Below are 20,231 nucleotides of genomic sequence, written 5' to 3' on the forward strand. Positions count from 1 at the left end.
TGTAAATCACCCTGGTTATAAGGTATATATCACATAATGTTTATGCTAATACAAAAGCACAGTTAAGGTATACAAATAATACATGGTGTACATTTGTATACAGAGATACAGTATGCAACTATGTATGTACGTATGCATGTAAACACGTGTGCATGCGTACATACATAAACACACACACACACACACACACACACACACACACACACAGACACACAGTAAATATATAGTAAGAGAAAGTACATACACATAGGAATAACCTCTGATATGCTGGGTTCCAAAGATTTCACATTTGTTTCCCCCGATTCAAAAAGCCCGGAAATGTGAGCAGTCTCCAGCAGTGTAACGAAGATGGAATAAATATTTAATAGATAGGACTAATTAGTTCCAAACTGTTACCTGATTTCTGTCTGCAAATGCTTATGAAGGGAAAGAGGCTCTGGGGACCGCATATTAACCTTCATTGGCACATTGGTTTCTCTGATAGAAATGAGAGGTTCTAATTAGACTCTTCAGATTGCAAATAAATGGAACTTTCATAACTTGCTTATGAAAGCAGCATGACCCCCCAATGGAAAGTAGCCAATCACATCAGATCTCTTCTCGTGAGGTGTCATCCCACAACAAGCTTGCTGCCCCACTCCTCGCCAGCACATCACCCAAATTGCAGAGTGCCGGGGCAGTGCCAGCTGCCCACTTGGCAGATGGAAGTCAGAGTGCAGGGGGTTGCCCGATTCTGCCTCATGCCTGTCCAGATGCAAGTCGCCTGTATGCTTTGGGGGTCACAGCTGCTCCACTTGCCACAGTTCACCATAAAAAAATCTCCATACTGGGAAAACTATTTCACAGGCCTGCACCCTTCTCCCTGTCTGTTGATTCCTCTCCTTTCTTCTCTCCCATAGGAACATAGAAAATCACTCCAAGAAAATGCTGAATGTGGAACACCACTCCCCCAAACAAATAAATAAATAAATAAATAAACTGAAAAGGCAGTTCTATGTTGCCATGGTGGTTTTCAGTTCTAATGCAAGTTCTATGTCCCTTGTATCTTCAAATATCTGTTACTATTATTTCACATTTACTTTAAATACAGTCCCCCTTGCTAAGCCCTGAAACAATACGATCTAGAATCGTAAACGATTTAGAATCGTTTACTAGTATTGAGTCTACTGAGGTTTCACCAATTCGATGCAATTTCTTGAAAACATTATCGCAACAATGCCACATCAGAGACATAGCAGGTGAATGAACATTACACAAACAAAATAATAAAAGCTGCGTAGAAACAAGATACTTACAAAAAGCACAAATTAAACTAGAATTGCTCAAATTTGTGTGCATTTCCGAAACAAAGCTCTTTCAGTTTCACTGTTGACCTGCATCACTGACCTCGTCCCACTCAGAAAAATAAGATCAGCAAGACATTAAATATGAAGAAGCGATTTCGATTTTCATGTTCCATTTGTTTTAGCATGCCATATCAAACACAGGCGACTGCACTGGGCTACCTTAGCTGTAATTCAAAGTTCAGAGTGCTCTTGAAAACAATTCATTCAGCAGCCTTTTTTTTTTTTTTTTTTTTAAAGAAAGAAAAATAAATCATACATAACATACAGTTGCCTCAAAATATGTTTCTTAAAAAAAAAACAAATACAGAATGCGTTAATAATTGAAAATGTCAAGCTGAAAATTAAACTAAACTAAAATTAAATCAAACTAAATTTACACAACGATGCGAGAGAGAGAAAATGAACCGCCTCCAAGAACACACGTTAAAAAAAGACTGCATGTGAGCAGGCAAGGATGAGGCAGAAGCAGACCGGGGAGAAGGAAAAAAGAAATGAAGATGACTAAATGGGCATTTGGTGGAATTAGAAGCAACAGTGTGGTCATCTGACCTCAGAGTATTGGTCCTGTCTCACAAAAGGTTAAAACACAGCGAAAGCATCTCCAAAAATCCAGGCCTGAGCGTGCAGAGCAGCCTACAGCGGGAGTACTAAAGGTAATTACAATGATAAAAGCTCATAAATGGCTCCATTCCACACTGTCATTCACAGCTCGAGCTGCAATCGCTCATGGCTGTGACACGCGATGACCTTTGTTATGCCCGAGCGGGCGCCCAGCGCACACCCGCTCCCCCACCACCCCTTACCCCTGCCACCCCCCTCCCCGGTACTCCTCGCCCCAAACACAGTGGCCAGATGGGCCATCTCTGCCTCATTATTCCCTGCCTGTGAAGTGGAAATGCCAGCAGACGGATGCATTATTGTCGGGGCCTCCTCCTCAAATCTCCAAGATTTATTGGGGTATAAAGTGCTGTTGAGACCATAAATGGGACAAAAGCTTTCTATAAGGCCTATGAACTCTGAAGGAAATACTCACCCACCAGGAGCAGGCATCCATCATCTCTGATAACCATTGCATAAGTACACCGGTGGGTAGGTTCACTACATTCACTCTGAGGGAGCTAATAATCTTTGTCATTTTGGGAAACTCCACAAGTAATGGGACAAGCACCCGGGAAGGCTCATATTTAAATTATTTTTTTGTTTGGGGAATATTTTTAAAATCATGCTAGTTTTATTCCCATTTACTCTTTAAGCAATTTGAAAGCAGAAAAAGTTTCTTTCCCAAAAATATCCACAACCTGCTTTCATTTTGATATCTATTTGCCGCTGTTTAAGCATGAGTTCCATTGAGAAATTTCACATCTATCAGACTGAAAAAAAACCAACAGAGCACTAAGACTTCAGTGCCACAAACATGAAAGACTGAAATCTGAAATCAATGTGAGCTTTTACAGACTGTTTTTTTTTTTGTTGTTGAGAAATATAGATTGTAAAAAGTTTGGTTTAATTTATTAAATTCATTTGTCTGATACAGCATCTGGTGCAGAGCAGAGGGATGGGAGGTGGAAAATCATGTGTGATAAAACAGGCTCATAGGAACCACGTTGCAGTTGAATGCGAATGAGCAGGTGACAGGCGCTCTGAGGACAAGCTCTGATTGTTAGTGAAGATAAGTGATTTAAAGGGATCTGACTGAAATAATAGCACACTGGTGCACCTGGCAAAGCAGTATGCCAAGAGCAGGGGCAGTATGAGTGGGCCTCCACACTTCACTTTGCTTTGTAGCTGAAATGACTATTTTATGTAGGCATGGAATAATGTGTGGACATATGTTTTCAGCGCTAGCAATAATGAGATTAATTGAAAATCTGAAACAAACATTTTGGTCAGAAATTTCCAGCCAGCACTTTATGCTAATATCTCAATCTTCACCTTCACGCTGACATAGTAACTGCTTCCAGAGCAATTCCCCTTCACCATCTCCACTCTTTCCCTTCCATTTTTCATTTGCTTTTGTCATTAATATGCAAGAGGTGAGATCTAAACCCCAAGCACATGCTCAAATGCAAAATATATTTTAAATGCAATAAGCAGCCATTAGAAAGCATTTATTTCATGAATATTTATTTATGAAAAGTACATATTATGTATGCTAACCATAAACCTTTTATTGCAGATAGTTCCTAGAAATAAGTTGTTTTTACTACTGACCAATTATCTCATAATAGATCCACAAGCCTCACTAGTCCTTAGTCTATTGGGTGGTATAAGGATACTCCTTAAAACTGGATCAAGGACAAGGATAAAATAAGCTAAAAACACCTGGGGATAAAAGTTTTTTACATGATGAAATACTCAATATACGATACCATATACAAAGTGAACGAAGTGTAATGTATTATTATCATAATAATAATAATAATAACAATAATAATAATGATGATGATAATGATGATGATTATGATGATGATGATTATTATTATTATTATTATATCTGTATAAAATATAATTTTCTTGGTCTTTACATTTGGGGGGGTGGGGTAGAGGGTTTCAACAGCTGTAAAACATGCAACTGCAAAATGCAAAGTGCGAAATGTGACAGAGACTGTTCCATTAGCCAAGAGCTACTTATAAATCAAGCCATTTTTCTGCATCAAACAAAACGTTGTGAATATCCATTATCCAAGAGGCTCCACTCTCAGAAGAGAACAATAATACCACTCCCAACAACTCATATACACACCGTAAATAAACTGCAAATTTTAAAGTAGAATACTGGCGACAAGGAGCAGGCTGCATATCTAACAAATGTTAAATAATAATAAAATTATTTACATTTCAGCTGTTTACAATTTCATACCTTCGCAATTTAACAGACTTTTACGGGGATTTTTACAGCAAAGCTTTCGTGGCAGAAAGATTTTTCATGACAGAGCTACAGAGCAGGCAGTCAGGAGGGGGCAGACTCCAGTGGAGGACCCTCAGCATTCCTGGGTGCTCCGGAATGGGCCTGACGGGGGAGACAGGGAGACAGGGCCCACCCCCTCCTCATCCAGGTCCATTAGAATTCCTTTTTTAAACACAGTGTGTCAGGCTTTCACTTTTTCCCTCCTTTTTGAATCCGGTGGGAGCTGGCTTTCTGGCTTTTAAGCATTACACGTTCGCCAGTGTACAACCCCTTGGGGAACAATCTTAAAATGGAGAGCTAAAAATAATCCCTGCAAGGCCTTTAAAAGGAACCTGCAATTACAGCATGAAAGAATGCGGCCCATTTTCCTAGCCCACTGCATTCCTCTGCTTTTCTTCTGCACAACAGCAAAACCAAATGGCCAGTGTCTAGCAGTGTTCCCCTTCGCTTCCCTGACAGACCAAGCAGATACATTACTGACCATTCACAGAGCGAGGAAACTGCGTGTGTGGCTCTGTGTTCGTGAGAGTGCGCATGACTAAGCATGTATGCGTGTGTGCATCTATATACGTGTTTATGCGTGTTTTCCGCGTGCACGCGTTTGCGTACTTGTATATACGTGTATGTGCGGCATGTATGTTTGTTTGTGAGCGTGTGTGCGGGGGCTGCACGCTGTCTTGAGTTGTGATGGCTGGTAATGAACATTCTGCCCTCTGCACCACAAGCTGATGTCATCATGTGCACTTTCATTCTCCCAGACAGATGTCAAATTAAGGTCCTCGCTTCTCCAAACATTACAGAAAACGGGAGGCATCTTTACACTGCAATTCCCGATCTGTGAAAAGCTGTCCTAACTTTGAGCTCACTCTTCTGTGTAAAAACTGCACTTTGCCATCCTGATGAGGCACCAGATAAAAACAAACACCCAGTATGACACCAAAAATATGAAAGTGTGTGTGTGTGTGTGTGTGTGTGTGTGTGTGCATGAGCACACGTATATGTGTGGGTGAGCTAGAGTGCATACATAAAAAAGTGTGTTTAATATGTAAATTAAGCATCTCTGTCATGAAATAGAGGTGGATTAACCCACTTTAGCCTTATTCAGCTGCAAATTCCATTTAAAAATCGTTATTGAGGGAGGAGGGTTTTAATTTCAATATGCTGGTTATGGTTTCATTATGTTGGCCAGAGGATGCAATACGGTGGCTCACAAACTGCTTGATCATTCCAGAACAAAGACCCAACACTGAATACCATGCGTGTGCCCAGACGAGCGTTGCCATAGTGATGGCAGAATGGATGCTGAAACAGAAGCATAGATTGTGGACTGCAGTGAAGCCCGTGGTGCACTCTGGCGATACTTGGCACTGCCAAGCACATTCATCATATAGGCATGACTTTGGGCATGTCAGTCCCAAAATGGTGAAGGACTGCAGAAGCAGGCAAACAGTTGAGAACAGACCAGCTTGGGAATCGGGAGAGTAGACTCTAGCTGGAAAGGAAGAGCTGGAAGAGCAATAGTTAACACTAACAGGAAAGGTATGCAGAAATGATATTGGGGAAGTGAGCATTAAGGGAAAAGAAGAGCAGGAAGGGTACTGGAGAACTGCACACTAAGAGGAGAGAAGTGCAGGAAGGGGTCTAGAGAAGTGCACACTAAGAGGAGAGAAGTGTAGCAAGGGTACTGGAGAAGTGCAGGAGGAGTACTGGGCAAATTGGCACCAATAAGAATACAGACAAGATGAGGTACAGATCAATTTTTCATGAATAAATGCATCCGAACATTTAAGTTCACTTCTTAAAATATTGCCAGCCAAGATATTGAAACCAAGGGCCGTTTTGAAGAATTAATGAAACAATACGATGGTGGAGGAGAAGAAGCAGAGCACAGCAGCCCCGCCCTCTGTGGATCCTCTGCATCGCACAAGCCCTCAGAGCCTTCAGCCAGCTGAGCGACCATTAGCGCCATATTGCATCTCAGCGGATGCACGCCGTCACTCGGTGAAGGTCGCGGAGCGACACAGAGACACCTGACTGGAGCTGCCAAGTTGGGGTCGCAGCGCTGATGCGTTAAAAAGCTCTCCCCTGTGGGGCCTGGAGGGGTATAGGGAGGGGGGGTTAGGAGAGAGGCAACTCACCTTTCTGTCAGGCCAGTTGTACTTGGCGAAAACAGCATCATATGTGTCCACGGCACCATCTGTGACTAACATGATGGCTTGACTGCAAACACTTCCTCGTCCAGTTTGATTGAACTGGAAAAACAAGAGCGCACGCACACACGCACATGCATACACACACACACACACCCAAATATCCAGACACAGAAAGGCATACAGAATTACTAAATTGTTTTCCAAGTACACTGAAAACCTTTTTTTTTTAAAATCAGATACCTACTTATGTGTATTTTATCAAAACTTAAAACAAAGCATTGGAACAAAGTTGTATTTATGGTGAAAACCGAAATGGCCATTACCACACAATGAAAATAACAACACCATTTGAAATGTCAATAGTACCAAATCCCTAAAGTCAATTTAAATTGAAGTCATTAATTACTGACACTAACTCCCACTGATTTAACTAGTCGAGCACATTTTTATCCCTGTTAATTCTCTGAAGCCTTCTAATCACAGAGAATGTTAAAGCACATAAGAGAGCTGGCTGTTTTCGTGTAAAACTTCCCTCAAATTGAACCAAACCAAATGAGGAAGGGGTAGAGGTGATTGCTCTTTAAATAAATCTACAACAATGTATATTAAACATAACTCCTGAGATGTACTAATCAACTCGCTGAACTTTAAACAGGAGAGTTACAGTGTGAGCGTGCACTGTTTTTATGTGATGTTTTATACAAATCTGCTTCAAATGTCCGCACAGGGAACAACAATCAGAGTTATTTTCCAAACACCGAGATGAAAATCATTATTTTGATTAGCCATGATTGCTAATTAATGCAAGAGGTTTTGCAACAGTTTATGTCAAATGTCAAAGTACCATATTACAAGGAAAGAGCAGATGCAATTAATTGAGGGAGGAAAAGTGATTGTGTAACTAATAAAGCTTCCACACAAAACAGGAAATTCAGCTTGTCACAATGCATACTTTGTAATTTATCACATCAAGACTTTGTTTAGAAAAAAGTCACAACATGGCTAGCTGAAAGGACCATTATTGTTCCATAACAAAGGTACCATCAATTTATTTTTGAATGAAATGCATGTACTATAAAAACAGATGACTTTAAAACAACAGCTTTTACAAAACGAATTTGAGATGATATTCTTAAGCATCTAAAGAATAACTGACACACAGGTTAATCAGGACAAACAAACACAAATAGTCTCTTAAAGGGCATATGCAATTCAACCAAACCAAAACAAACCATCCCAGATTAATCTGGAGCTGTGTATCCCGATACAATCTGCTTTTCTCACAGTATTAAGACACAGCAGCAGAAGTCAGCGGTTATAGCCAAGGAAAATTTGTTTTCCCTGACTGATTGACACCATGAGTTGTGCCTGATTGGCCAGGCAGTAGTAAACATAACTGCCCTTTCCAGCCAAAAACTTGAGTCACACGATTCTGTCTTGCTAAACCAGGAATGCTTGCATCTCTGTAGTACAGCATTAGGGAGACGTTACAAATGACATCATACCATGTGACAACAGATAGCTGCTGTTTCAAAATGACTTTCAGCCCCACTTTTTTTGTTAGTTAAGAAGGTATGGTTATATACTACTGTTCAAAGGCACAAGCATTTACATTAAATGCTACAGTACTTTCAGTTTACTAAATCAATTTCAATTTAGCCATAAAAGGCACAGGCAGCATTAAAAACAGACATCCATCGAATTAACTCTGCATAGTAAAGTATGCAGACACGTGTGCTCCTTCAGGCAGAAAAGGAGGTGCAATGCTCACCATTTAACCAGCAGCAAGATAGATTACATTTATATGTGAAATCGGTTAAATTGTGAACTCAAATATCATTAAACACATCAGTATATAGATTTACATTAAAACAACCCTAATATATTAATGCAAATAATTGTGAGGAGTACTCTAACCCAGGGGTTTTCAACCCTGATCCTGAAGGGCTGTAGGGTCTGCTGGTTTTTGTTTACACCTTCAAGTCAGAAACTAGATCAGACCAGGAAAACCTAGTGATGCGATTTAAGTGTGTAATAAACTGCTCTAATTGATAAATTAAGTGGTGAGTAACAACACAAAACAGCAGACCCTGCAGCCTGTCAGGTCTGGGCTTGAGATCGCTGCTCTAACCAATAACATGCTGATGAAAGGTTCTATTGTCAGCAGCTGAAATAATAGCTTGGACTTGAAAATTCTGTTTTGAATTGCCAGTGTTTGATAGAGGTGAAGACAATTCAAAACTTTGAACAAAAATTGTGAATGGAAATTTGTATTTTTGTGACTGCCAAGCAGAAATGGCCACTGCACTCAAAGACGTTTGTATACATGTAGCATGTATACATGTATACATGTGAACAAATAAAATTTGCACACAACATGTCTGCTATCTTTGCTGCCTTAAAAACCCAGAACAATCCTACACACATGATTAACTCAATTTGTTACTAATAAGCAAGATCTGGATATTGCTAAAACCATGTGGCTCCATCTTTCCCAGGCAAAGGCAATTAAAAAACATACATAAAACAGAATCATATGCATTTTTCCAACGTCCACAAAATGTTTCAAAATAAAAATGCATTTTATATATTTACAGTGAAAGTAATTTTACAACACTAAACTAGTAATGTGTACTGTCCTGCAGTTGCTGTGTTATGTTGAATATTTAATCCATGAAAAGCACAACCAAAAGCAATTGCACTTTTGTCACCAGCTTTGCTACCTGTGTGTTATCATAACAGTTTAGCCCCTCCAGCCTATATAAGATATTGATGTGACGAATAGCTCACTGGCCAAACACATACCTCTCCAGGGAAAGTGTTATCCTAAAGGGCACCCCAGCCAATCCCCAATCCCCCCCCCCATGCACAGTCCCCATCTCCAGGCCTAGTCTTGTCATGAAAAGCATAGCACCCCTTTGTTCATTATCTAGATTGGCATGCTGATGGCTCCCCTGTGGCACATTGAATGGGGAGAAAAGTAAACCCCCCAGCACCTTGCACACCCCAGTGGACCAGTCTGAAAAGCCAGAGTCTCTGAAGACCGGGGGGGGGGGGGGGTGCGGGCAGGACTGAGAGGAAAGGCAGGCCATGGTGCTGGATGGTATGGGGAGCATTAGATGGGGAAAATTGGCAGAGTAGGGAGAGTAGGGGAGGCTAAGTATATGTGGGGGGTGGGGGGTGGGCGCAATCATTGTAATATTCAGTCATCGAACCGGGTCATGGATTAAGCTTGTTAATTCAACATCAACATGTGTCTCCAGATTAAGCTATTAATTGCACATGGTTTTTAATTAATCAGAATATTAATATTTCTCCCACCGTTCATGTGCTACAGAAACTAACCAGGAAATGGCAGGATAATGCGAGTGTGTAATCACTTCAGAATGCTCACTGAACCATTTAAAGATCATGGCTTCTCTTGCTGCTCTCCCTGCATCTGTCATCAGTATCCTTACTAAATCACTCACCTGATAAAATGGACTGATTTATTTGCGCAATTTAGACTTACTTTAGGCATCCCTGCTGCAATTTCAGTCAGACACTCTTGTCAATAAATGAAAAAATCCAGCTTATATCTAGCATCTGAATATACATACACTGTGACAATTTACCATAAGCAAAAGTTTACTTACTAAATGAAACCTTTTGTAATTATTGCTTGTATCATTCTGTATTCCGTATTTGACTTCCATCTTTCAGTACCCTTCAGTTACTCACTTTACAATCCCTTTTCAGTGACAAGCTCGGCAGAGCACTCTGCGTCATTTCCAAAGTGTACAGGAAACTGTACAAAATTACAGGTGATTGATCCATTGACTTGAGCTCTAGCAGCTTGTGTCAGACAGCATTCTGCCCTTCCCACAATGCCGAGTGCCTGGTTCTGAAGCTTAGGCAGAAAAAGATTTACGCCATATGAATAACAAGCACAAGGATCTTAAAGCCGACTGCAATTAGTCAATTCCTCTTACCACGAAAGCAATTTCCCTTTCTTCTGACATTACAGACTTCTGAAAAGATAGCCTGGTTAAAAGCACCATGACACAATCTTTCTGTGTCGCTTCATACAGTAGTTAATGTCATCTGAGCAATCAAGTAAAATTTTAATTGAGGTGAGGCATACTTAAATATTTAACTCTGGAGGAGCCAAAACAGACGAAGCATTGCTCTGTATTTGAAAACAATATCTTTAAAGACTTACATCATTAAGAAGCGAAAAGGCCTCTGTTAATGCAATATCCAGCATTCCAATTCCTTTGGCAAACAGCTTGTCCAGGTGTTCTCGGAAGTGCTAAACATGAAGGAAAAAATGGGATCATAAATTCATACATATGCAAAACCCATGCCATCAAATAAATAAAAAAGAAATATATACACACCACCCCAGAAAAAATGGCATCTTCAACATTGGAATCAAACAAAAAAAGTCTATATAAATTCTGGCACTTCAACCAACAAAAAAGATTATTGCATTGGTAGTTTTCACAAAAAAATCCCATTAAAGTCAGCCAGGAGGTGACTTTGGATGTTAAAAATGAAAGACTGAATTAATAGGTACAAGCTAAAATGGCAATAGTTCACATAAGATTATGAGAGCAAGTCAGATTTGCATTTAAATTCTGCAGTTGACTTAAGCTAAAGACAATTCATACTTCAGGCATATGTTTTTTCCACCTATGAAGGCTGTCCTTCTAAAGCAATTAATATAGTTTAATGCTCATGCTGACCCAATCGGTCTCGTCCATGCTGCTCATTATTTAGAATCGCCTAGAGGCAAAACAGAAACAGCCTTTATCTAAATAAACCTCTCAGCCAACCAACACAGCTCCTGCATCTAACATCTGCAGGAAGACAGTGAGTCTGAGTCGCACATATAACACCCAGCCTCTATAATTAAAATATCTCTGGGCATTTTCCATTACTTTTTTGACTGCCTGTTAACCTTTTAAAGGCATTTCAATTTGGCGCTTGTCAGTCTAAAACATGACACAAGGCACTGACTTCTACTTCCAACCTCAGCTCTCCCTTCTCATTGTTCAGTAAAAGAGTATTGTGGTGTTATTGTTGCTAGCAAGACACGGGTGTGCACACATATACAAATACACACTGTTATGTGTAGTTTATCCACACCTATGCCTGAACTCAGAGAAAAAAAAGTAACAACAGTCATAATACACTCGCCCTTTTATTTCAGTCAACACAATTCTGTTTTTGGAAAAAATGCACACCAATCAAAATTCTAGATGTTTTCTGTGTGTTCTTTTCAATAATAATAAAAACCTAAGGCAAAAGTGTTCCAGTCAAAAAACGTGACAGGGACTTTTCCCTGATGACGGCAGCTGAAGTCACACTGTTCAGAAGGCTCCCAAGGAGACGCCAGAAGCTCAGGTCTGTTAGCATATAGATGCCTGTCGAAATTTATGCTGCTTGCGATACTTTTCACAAATGGCCCTTCTAACAGTCTCCATCAGAAATATATGTATTGCTTTCAGCACCTCTGACTGAAGTAAGTGTGCAATCAATCTCAAATGGACCCTCTTTTGAACTTTCAAATCACAAAGCCATTTTTGGCTGGAGTGTGGAAAACAAATAGTTTTTTCACACTCTGTAGTTTTTAACACTGCCATTATGGTCCTACTTTAATAAAGTCTTAGAGAAGTGTCAGAGAGTGAGGAGGGACAATGAGGCATACTATAAGCTGGCTGTAATGCTAACCTTGGGGGAAAGAGAGCGAAGATATTATAATGCATATCTCACCACAAAGCCAGAGTAAAAAAAACTCAGAGCCACAGAAGACTCGAGCATGTATCTGTGTATATAATAAGAGCTGCTGACTGAGCAGCCTGAGACACAGAATCCCACCAAACATTACACCAAACACACCACACATCACACTGTATGTATCACACATTACACCAAACACACCACACATCACACTGTATGTATCACACATTACATCACACACACCACACACATCCCACTGTATGTATCACACATTACACCACACACACGACACACATCACACTGTATGTATTACACATTACACCACACACACCACACACATCACACTGTATGTATCACACATTACACCAAACACACCATACATCACACTGTATGTATCACACATTACACCAAACACACCATACATCACACTGTATGTATCACACATTACACCAAACACACCACACATCACACTGTATGTATCACACATTACACCACACACACCACACACATCACACTATATGTATCACACATTACACCACACACACCACACAGCACACCGTACGCATCACAAATTACACCGCACGCATCACACAATCCTTTCTTTGGGACTCTGCTGTTTTCCAGACTGAATCTCTTCCAGACTCCAGCCTCTAGTGTATATTTTTTTTAAATTGGAAGTGATTTAAAAAATTGAACAGTTACTATGGATTTGGCCCAGCGTTGTTGACTCCATTAAAAGATGCAATGCCCTACCACAGTAAAGAAAACTGCATTGCCTAGGAAATAAAAATGTAACAAACATAGGTGGAGGAAGATGGAGCAAATAGCCCCGGAGAGGGGCATTAAGAAGCAATCAGGTCTGCCTGTGTTAAAAGCACTGGTGACAATGAGGTGTTTGCTCTGGATGAATGCTTTCAGGTCTTATTCAGAATCCAGCATCTGTGTGCCTCTGCTCACGGATTTACCTCGGTTCTTTTTGATCCCTTTTTTCAGGGAAAAAGTCCCATAGACTCAAAGCATGCACTCCCTGACAGACAGTATAGAATGCTAAACTTATGCAATATCAGTTTGACTAATCACAGTTCAATGCCTCACCTGGAGCTGGAATGTGTGAGAAATGCGTACAAAAAAGCATACTGTGTGTGTACATATATAGAATGCATACACCGCATCAACACTGTTTTAACCATTTAGTCACTTACAAAAATGATACAAGTAAGACACACAATTCACATTCACCTGGGTTGTGTCGCTGAGTGAGGCCTGTTGTGTGTAAATGGATTTTGAATTAAAGCACAGGCAGACAGTTCTCAAGTGTTCCAACACATACTTCAGAGACCAGATGTGAAACACATTAGCACTAGAAATGACATCATTTTCTCCTTCTATTGCCTGCAATAAGCACTCAGAGGGAAACAGAGGGATAGATGACACATTTCTCTGACTGTTTCCACTATCGGCTTCCTCTGATAACTGTGGTCAAGTGTCATCAGAGTAACAACTCTCCATCTGCTCCACAGCCACGATGATCCCGTCATCCATCAGTCTGAACAAAAATTCAGCAATCAGGTCTCAGTGGCGAAACCATGTCTTCTTCAAGAAAGGAAATCCCCGTGAAATTCACAAATATTTCTGCACACGATTCAAAAGTGTACGCATGTGTGTTATGTTTGCGCAACCAACAAAACTACAGACAACAGGGCACTCAAAATACTTGAAAAACAATCATGGAAATGAATTCCAACTTTTTTTAAAGTACAGCATATATGCTCATTTTTATATTCCCGTGTCAAAGTTTAAATCAGCTTCATTAACAACATTATCACCTAGGGATCATATAGTGTAACTTATAAGGTGTTGTTTGTTTTTAAAATTATTTATACACCACAAGTGGGATGCGGTGGTATGTATATGAGTTGCACCTTGAAGAAGTTAGTTAATAACACTGAATTCTGTCAACATGGGGACACAAATATTGGTATAGCATGAAATGATCTAACATATGGTAACACTACTATAATACACGTGGCCGTACCTACAGCACAAGAACTAACCAAGGCCTGAGGTATTCTTACACTCAATCCTCTTAGCATTCTGCTCATAAACTAAAATTCCATCTGTGGTTCAATTCATTTGCATTTACATCTTACTACACAAAAGGTCTCATCCCTTTTTAATGCTTGCAAAATTCTGAGTGTCGGGACCCACACTACTAGCCTGACAACCCCTGCAGAGAATCTCAGATTTCACTCTCCCTCCTAAAGCCCTAATATATTCAGCTACAACGACTGTGAAAAAAAGCAGATTGCAGAAACATTAAGAACGGTTTTTAGATTTTCCCCACAGACTTACAAAACCCGCACATTAACAGCAAACAAAAAACTGTATCACTGAATGTTAGCCAACTCTACACTTGTGCATGTGCCAAATGGAAAATGAAACTTAACAACAAAAAAAAAGCCTGAGCATACAGAGATATAAATAGCAGGGGTTCTATAAACAGGATTTCTACTTTACATAATTATACTCCATAAAAGAATCCGAGTTATTTCCTCTCCTGCAGAGGCTTCTGGGGGTTTATCAGACAGACAATCTTAATGAAAAATTGCTGCATGTGGGCACACGGACGTGACATGTCCATCTGACTGGCAGGGCCACTTTCCATTCCCCACAAGGCTTTCTAGGATACATTTTTTGTTAGTCCCTTCTCAGCCTCACTATAACCAAAAGTTATAAATGGCCACATAATGCAATAAAATAAAAAACCTATTCTGAATAAATAGCTCCTAAGTAAACACCATTCGACTTACATCCTTGTTGGTGATGTCAGCCTGGACAAGCGTCCCATTCAAACATGGCTCCACATAATGCAACTCTTCATTGTACTGTAAACACACAAGAGAATAGCAAAAAAAGGATTATAGCTAAGGCACCAATTATCATTAGTAAAACTAATATTATAAAAAAATCTGAATGTGTGATATTTCGCAAAATTGAGAGAGGGATAAATACACCAGAGTTTCAACTAATTCTTAGACATAGGCATGTGAGCATGAGATTCCCAATGCGCCTGATGCTTTCAGAGCGATGTAATAGTATTAGCAGTAACATGAGAAACATGAGAAATTGTTTCTCATGTTACTGCTAAAATATGCATTTCAACCAGGTCTGATATTCACCCAATCAGAGTGAGATCTACATCAGCATGCCCAATACTCCTAGTCCAGAGATCTGACATGGTTCTCAGCCAATACAAGATAACTTACAAAAAGGGAATATAGGCATGTATGTATCTCTATATATCATAGCAGCAGTGACAACACCAAGATGCCATTCTTCGCATCTTTCATCCAAACATATGACCTGCACAGCACTAGCACTGTCAGCTGTGTGGATAAATTCTCCAGCATGTCAGCATTAGGACCTTGAGGATGTAGCCTTTATTCTTTCAAAGCTAGATTGGCAGCACTGAAAAGACACTGCAAGAATTGCACTCATGGGAAGGTAAACCCTTGGGGGAAGATGGCCCCCAACAGTACTCTGTGGGACCTCTGTGCACAACTAGAAATCAGCAGAGGGATCTTTGTAAAGGTGGCGAGGGGGTGCTTTGTGCCACTTTTTATATTGAGTCTGAGTTGACCTTCAAAAGCTCAGCAGAGAATGTGCTTCCGCTTCAGCATAGCCGCAGTTCGCCACCACCGTCTTAGTCTCAGTTGTCCAATCAGCTTTATCAATCTGGCACACATGCTTCAGTGGCCCCTCATTGTTGCCAGAGCAATACCACCCACAACTCGTGCAGACAAGGGTCATTACTGCACCTACGATGGCACAGAAACCAAAAGAAACGCAAGGATGTTGCGTTTCGACATGAATTCATCTTGACTCAAATCCATCTCTGATCGTCGTTCGATGTCACAGAGTGCTGAAATAAATTATGGCTGCTGCTTCACTTACAGAGTGGATTAGTGTGTCCTTAAATGGTTTTCATATTGGACAAATGTTGTTGATTAGACTGTCCCCAGGAATTGAAAGTTTTATTATCAAATTTCTGGCTGATGATGTTAAATCTAAATGTACTCAAGACTTCTCTGACAGTCAATTAAGCCTTCTTTTGCTTTGTGACATACTGTAGTTCAATATGATGTAATGGCGGTGTAATGGCCAGTGGGCATTATAAAATCTGCAAAACAAGGAAAATGCTCTTTGTAATTTAAACAGGGTATATTTAATCATCTTATATTTATTATGAGAATATTCAATGCAGTGCATTGTTAGGAAAACATTATATTGTTTCTTTAAATAACAAAGCTTGTATGCCACAGTACTGCAAAACCATACATTTCCATCATCGACAGAGAGCTGGTGACAGAATGTATGGCTTCAGAAACAGGCATCAATTTCTAATTTACTTTGAAGTATAATTTCTAGTCATGCATTAAATTAACAATATTATCTGAAAAAGCCAGGCTGCTGCTTCTCTTTAACTCAAGAATCTGAAATCTCTTGCACAGTGCTGGAAGCCATGCATTAAATGAACAGAATTATAATCTTGGTTAAAGTTGTTAAATTAATTTAATGCATCCACCGCATCCATGGTTCTCCAGTTTTGCTTACAGCGGCACACGTTTTGTGTGTTGTTGTTAAAGACACATCTTCACATGTTGTTGAAGCTCACCAAGGTTTGTGAAAGGTGACAGCTTTCCTTTCACAGTTTTATGTTTACGTATGATACTAGCATCTCAATCACTGCTAAGTGCCACCATTAAAAGAGACAGTGTTAGACACATTTATCACAGGTGACACAGAGCAAAAAAGGCTATCTGTTTGTTTCCTTATTAATCTGTCACTCACTGCAGTGGCACATTGAGAAATGTCTACTGCTAACGTGGCACATTGCACTTTTAATTGTTTTTGGTAATTTGGAATTATCAGATTAGATGTCAAATATTTCCTTTTCAATTAAATACAGGCACCCTGTCTCCCACCTCCTGCCAGTGATCCTTCAAGATTAGTCTAGAATCATTAGTCATTTAAATTTGATTTCTCTTCCCCTTATCTGCTGTCTCACCGTGTTCTAGCTCATTTCATTGTAGTCAGTTGAACTCAAACAAAGCCCAGACACTGTCAGCTGACTGGCAGCTGAGAGCTGGCTGAGATTGTATGTGTGTGGGGCAGAGGAGACCCCTAATCCCATAGTGAGCCTCATCATTGTTGCCCAAACTGCAGGAGCGAATATGTCTAGTTCTGTGGAGGCGGTACCACACCAAATGGGTGGGGAACAATTCTGACAGGGGTCTGTCACTCTGATTGGATGGTGCCATTTGAAATGGGTGGGGTGTAATTCTGACTGGGGCGGTCGTTTTTTTCGGGGAGATAATGCTCTGAAAGAGCAGGGACTGTCAGTCTGTCTTGGGTGTGATTTCACAGCTTGTTCAGTGAGCCTGAAATCTACATCACTGATCAATTAGACAAATGAATTAAAGGCTAAAAGGAAGTTAAATCATTAATATTTCAAGAATTTCCCATCCTGATACATCATGAATTCAAGCATACTTACAGCTCGGCATAATAGAAATGAAACATCATTGTACAGTATTTTTGTACAGCATTGTTTTAAAACAAAACAAAAAAAATGCATTCCTTCCAATGCATTTCTTCTCCTCCAAAGTCAATCTGCAGAAAGCTATTATCACCCCAGCAGTAGAAAAGTACATGCCAGTAACCCAACCACTGGTATAAAAATGCATTTATTTCCTTCCTTAGGATAGAAAGGCAACAAACAGCAAAACAGCACTCACTGCAATTATGTTGAAGAAGTCATCATCTCCAAGCGTGTCCAGGATGGAGGAGACAGTCTGGCGAGCGATGGTCAGACGTAGACCCTTCATACTTCCACTCACATCCACCAGGATTACCACGTCCTTCGGAGATGTGGCCGCCTGGATGTACCTGAACAACGTTATTTGAAACTTAATTGCATTCTTTCTCGGTATTTTCGGATAAAGAAAATGTCGTACAGCAGACGGAAAACCTTACCACTTTCGATTCCTGCAGTCGAACGCAATGACTCCATGCTCATCTGGACGCCATTTAATACCTGGGCATGAGACAAGGGGAATCTTTATAGGTCTGATATAATAAAACATAAAACAATAAATAAAGAATAAGGATTTACAAATGAATACTAACTGTAATGCACATTAATATATAATGTTGTGTAAATTTAAATGAATTTTAATTAATAATATCAATGATGACAAGACAAATATAAATATTCCATAAACCGTACGCTCATGGAATAACACAAAAAGTGTTATTCACTTTCGGGCTACATTATATCATTTTAAAATGACAGACACAGATTGTTATCTACAACACACACAGCAATTTGACAATCAAACTGACAATCAATGCTGTCACAGACAAACAGGCAAAATCTGACTGAAATACACGGCGGTGGCATTTATGTGCAAAGATGGCTCCGTAACAGCAGCCTGCCTCCCCTCCGTCTCTGGCCCCCGGCTACATCACGGAGAGAGCAAAGAGCCTCCACTGGGCCGCGCGTCTCCTCTACTCATCTCCCTGTCACTCACCCGGAAAAAAAAAGCTCCCGGCTTGTCTTTCACGCGGCCTCTGGGAGACAGTTCCAGCCAGCTAATTACAATCAAGTTGTGCCCCATTGCTCCACTGAGCTGAGATCAGCCCCGGCTGTCTCTCAGCCCCGACCCTCCCGCGCGTGCCTGAAGACGGGGCTCACCTGGGTACTGTCTGAAGAAGCCCTTGGCGCTCCCAAAGTACTGCCATATCAGCGAAGGGTCTCGCTCAAAATTATCCACAAACACCTTATTCAGGGCCTCTGACCAGTACACCCCATTCACTATGGCAGAATCTGGGAGAGGGAGATAAAACAGGTCAAATTAAGGCACGATTAAGCGTGTATATCTTTGATAATGCCATATTGCATTCATGCAGCACTGACATAAAAGTTTGCATACCAAACGATCACGGACTGGGGGGGGGGGGGGGGTGATTGTGATCACTGATCGAGGGGGTGTTGCGGTCACGGTTTTATATTTTACATTTATTTATATTACATTTATTTCTTCGGGGGGTGGGGGGGGGAGTACAGCATTCTGGGTGTGCGAGCTTTGCCCCCTCTGGCCTACCCATAGTAAGGGGTCTGCTTTTGTGTGAGATTAATTCATTTAAAATGAAACCGAAATCAAGCATTAATCAGTATTGAGCTAACTGGAGCAGTAATACTCTACCCACATCTTTTTATCTTTTTATTTGGTAATGAGTTCTTCCTGCTTGAAGGTTGAGAGCACTTGTAACAGCAATTGTACGTTTTGTTTGATGTACTTCCTCAATGTAAGAATTATGGTCACATTCTTGGCAAATGACAGAATCCTTGGGCAGTGGGAAGAAATCTGATTACACTTTCATTTTTCATCACAGTTTCAATGAAGAAGTAATTGTTTCATTTTACTATACATAAGTATACGCGTACATTTCTCAAGCTAAAGTTGGCTAGTAGCAGACAGAATAGTAGGCTTTAAGCTTAAAGCTTAAATAGTAATATCTGACCTCAAGAAACAAATGTGCTTCTATTTATGTCCATATCAACTTGCAAGGAAGGCAGGTACCACATAAACATATACATACAGTAAAGCATACAGTACACACCTGCAATTTCGCAAAATACGCTCTTGCTCTGCACAGTCTGATGAATGCAGATAATAATCAAAAGTTCCATAAGGCCAGGGAAATAAAAGAAACAGATCTGGGTATGTGGAATCTCCCAGCCAGGATATTGAAATGTGATGAAGCACATCCATTTTAGATTAGGTGGCCTTTTTTTCAATTTCCCAGTTAAAGGAACTATGAATATCATTCGGTCAAAATACGCTATCAACCCCTCTAAGAAGCCTGTCTAGCCAGGATTATCTATTTTCAGCATTATTAGCTACAGAGTAGACCCTTTTCAAGAGCCCAGGCCACATGGCAGTCTGAAAGCATAGTATTTGAAGGAAGGGAGAATCTCATTGTATGTCATTATCTCATTATCAGATGAAGTTGTAAATATTCTTCCACAGTGAA

General features: G+C 40.3%; 1 protein-coding gene across 4 annotated transcripts in view; it reads right to left on the bottom strand.

The window, feature by feature from the left end:
* cacna2d3a (calcium channel, voltage-dependent, alpha 2/delta subunit 3a) overlaps nucleotides 1-20,231 on the bottom strand; it is a 184,613-nt gene that overhangs the window by 72,315 nt on the left and 92,067 nt on the right. For all 4 annotated transcript variants that reach the window (XM_035380856.1, XM_035380855.1, XM_035380854.1 and 1 more), the window contains exons 6-11: nucleotides 18,889-19,020; nucleotides 18,168-18,228; nucleotides 17,930-18,080; nucleotides 14,942-15,016; nucleotides 10,609-10,698; nucleotides 6,393-6,506 (exon numbers count right to left, since the gene is read on the bottom strand). In XM_035380856.1, the coding sequence (XP_035236747.1) occupies nucleotides 6,393-6,506; nucleotides 10,609-10,698; nucleotides 14,942-15,016; nucleotides 17,930-18,080; nucleotides 18,168-18,228; nucleotides 18,889-19,020 (623 nt within the window). The remainder of the gene's footprint in view (nucleotides 1-6,392; nucleotides 6,507-10,608; nucleotides 10,699-14,941; nucleotides 15,017-17,929; nucleotides 18,081-18,167; nucleotides 18,229-18,888; nucleotides 19,021-20,231) is intronic.

Source organism: Anguilla anguilla, chromosome 11, assembly GCF_013347855.1.
Source record: "Anguilla anguilla isolate fAngAng1 chromosome 11, fAngAng1.pri, whole genome shotgun sequence".
NCBI classification, from domain to species: Eukaryota; Metazoa; Chordata; class Actinopteri; order Anguilliformes; family Anguillidae; genus Anguilla; species Anguilla anguilla.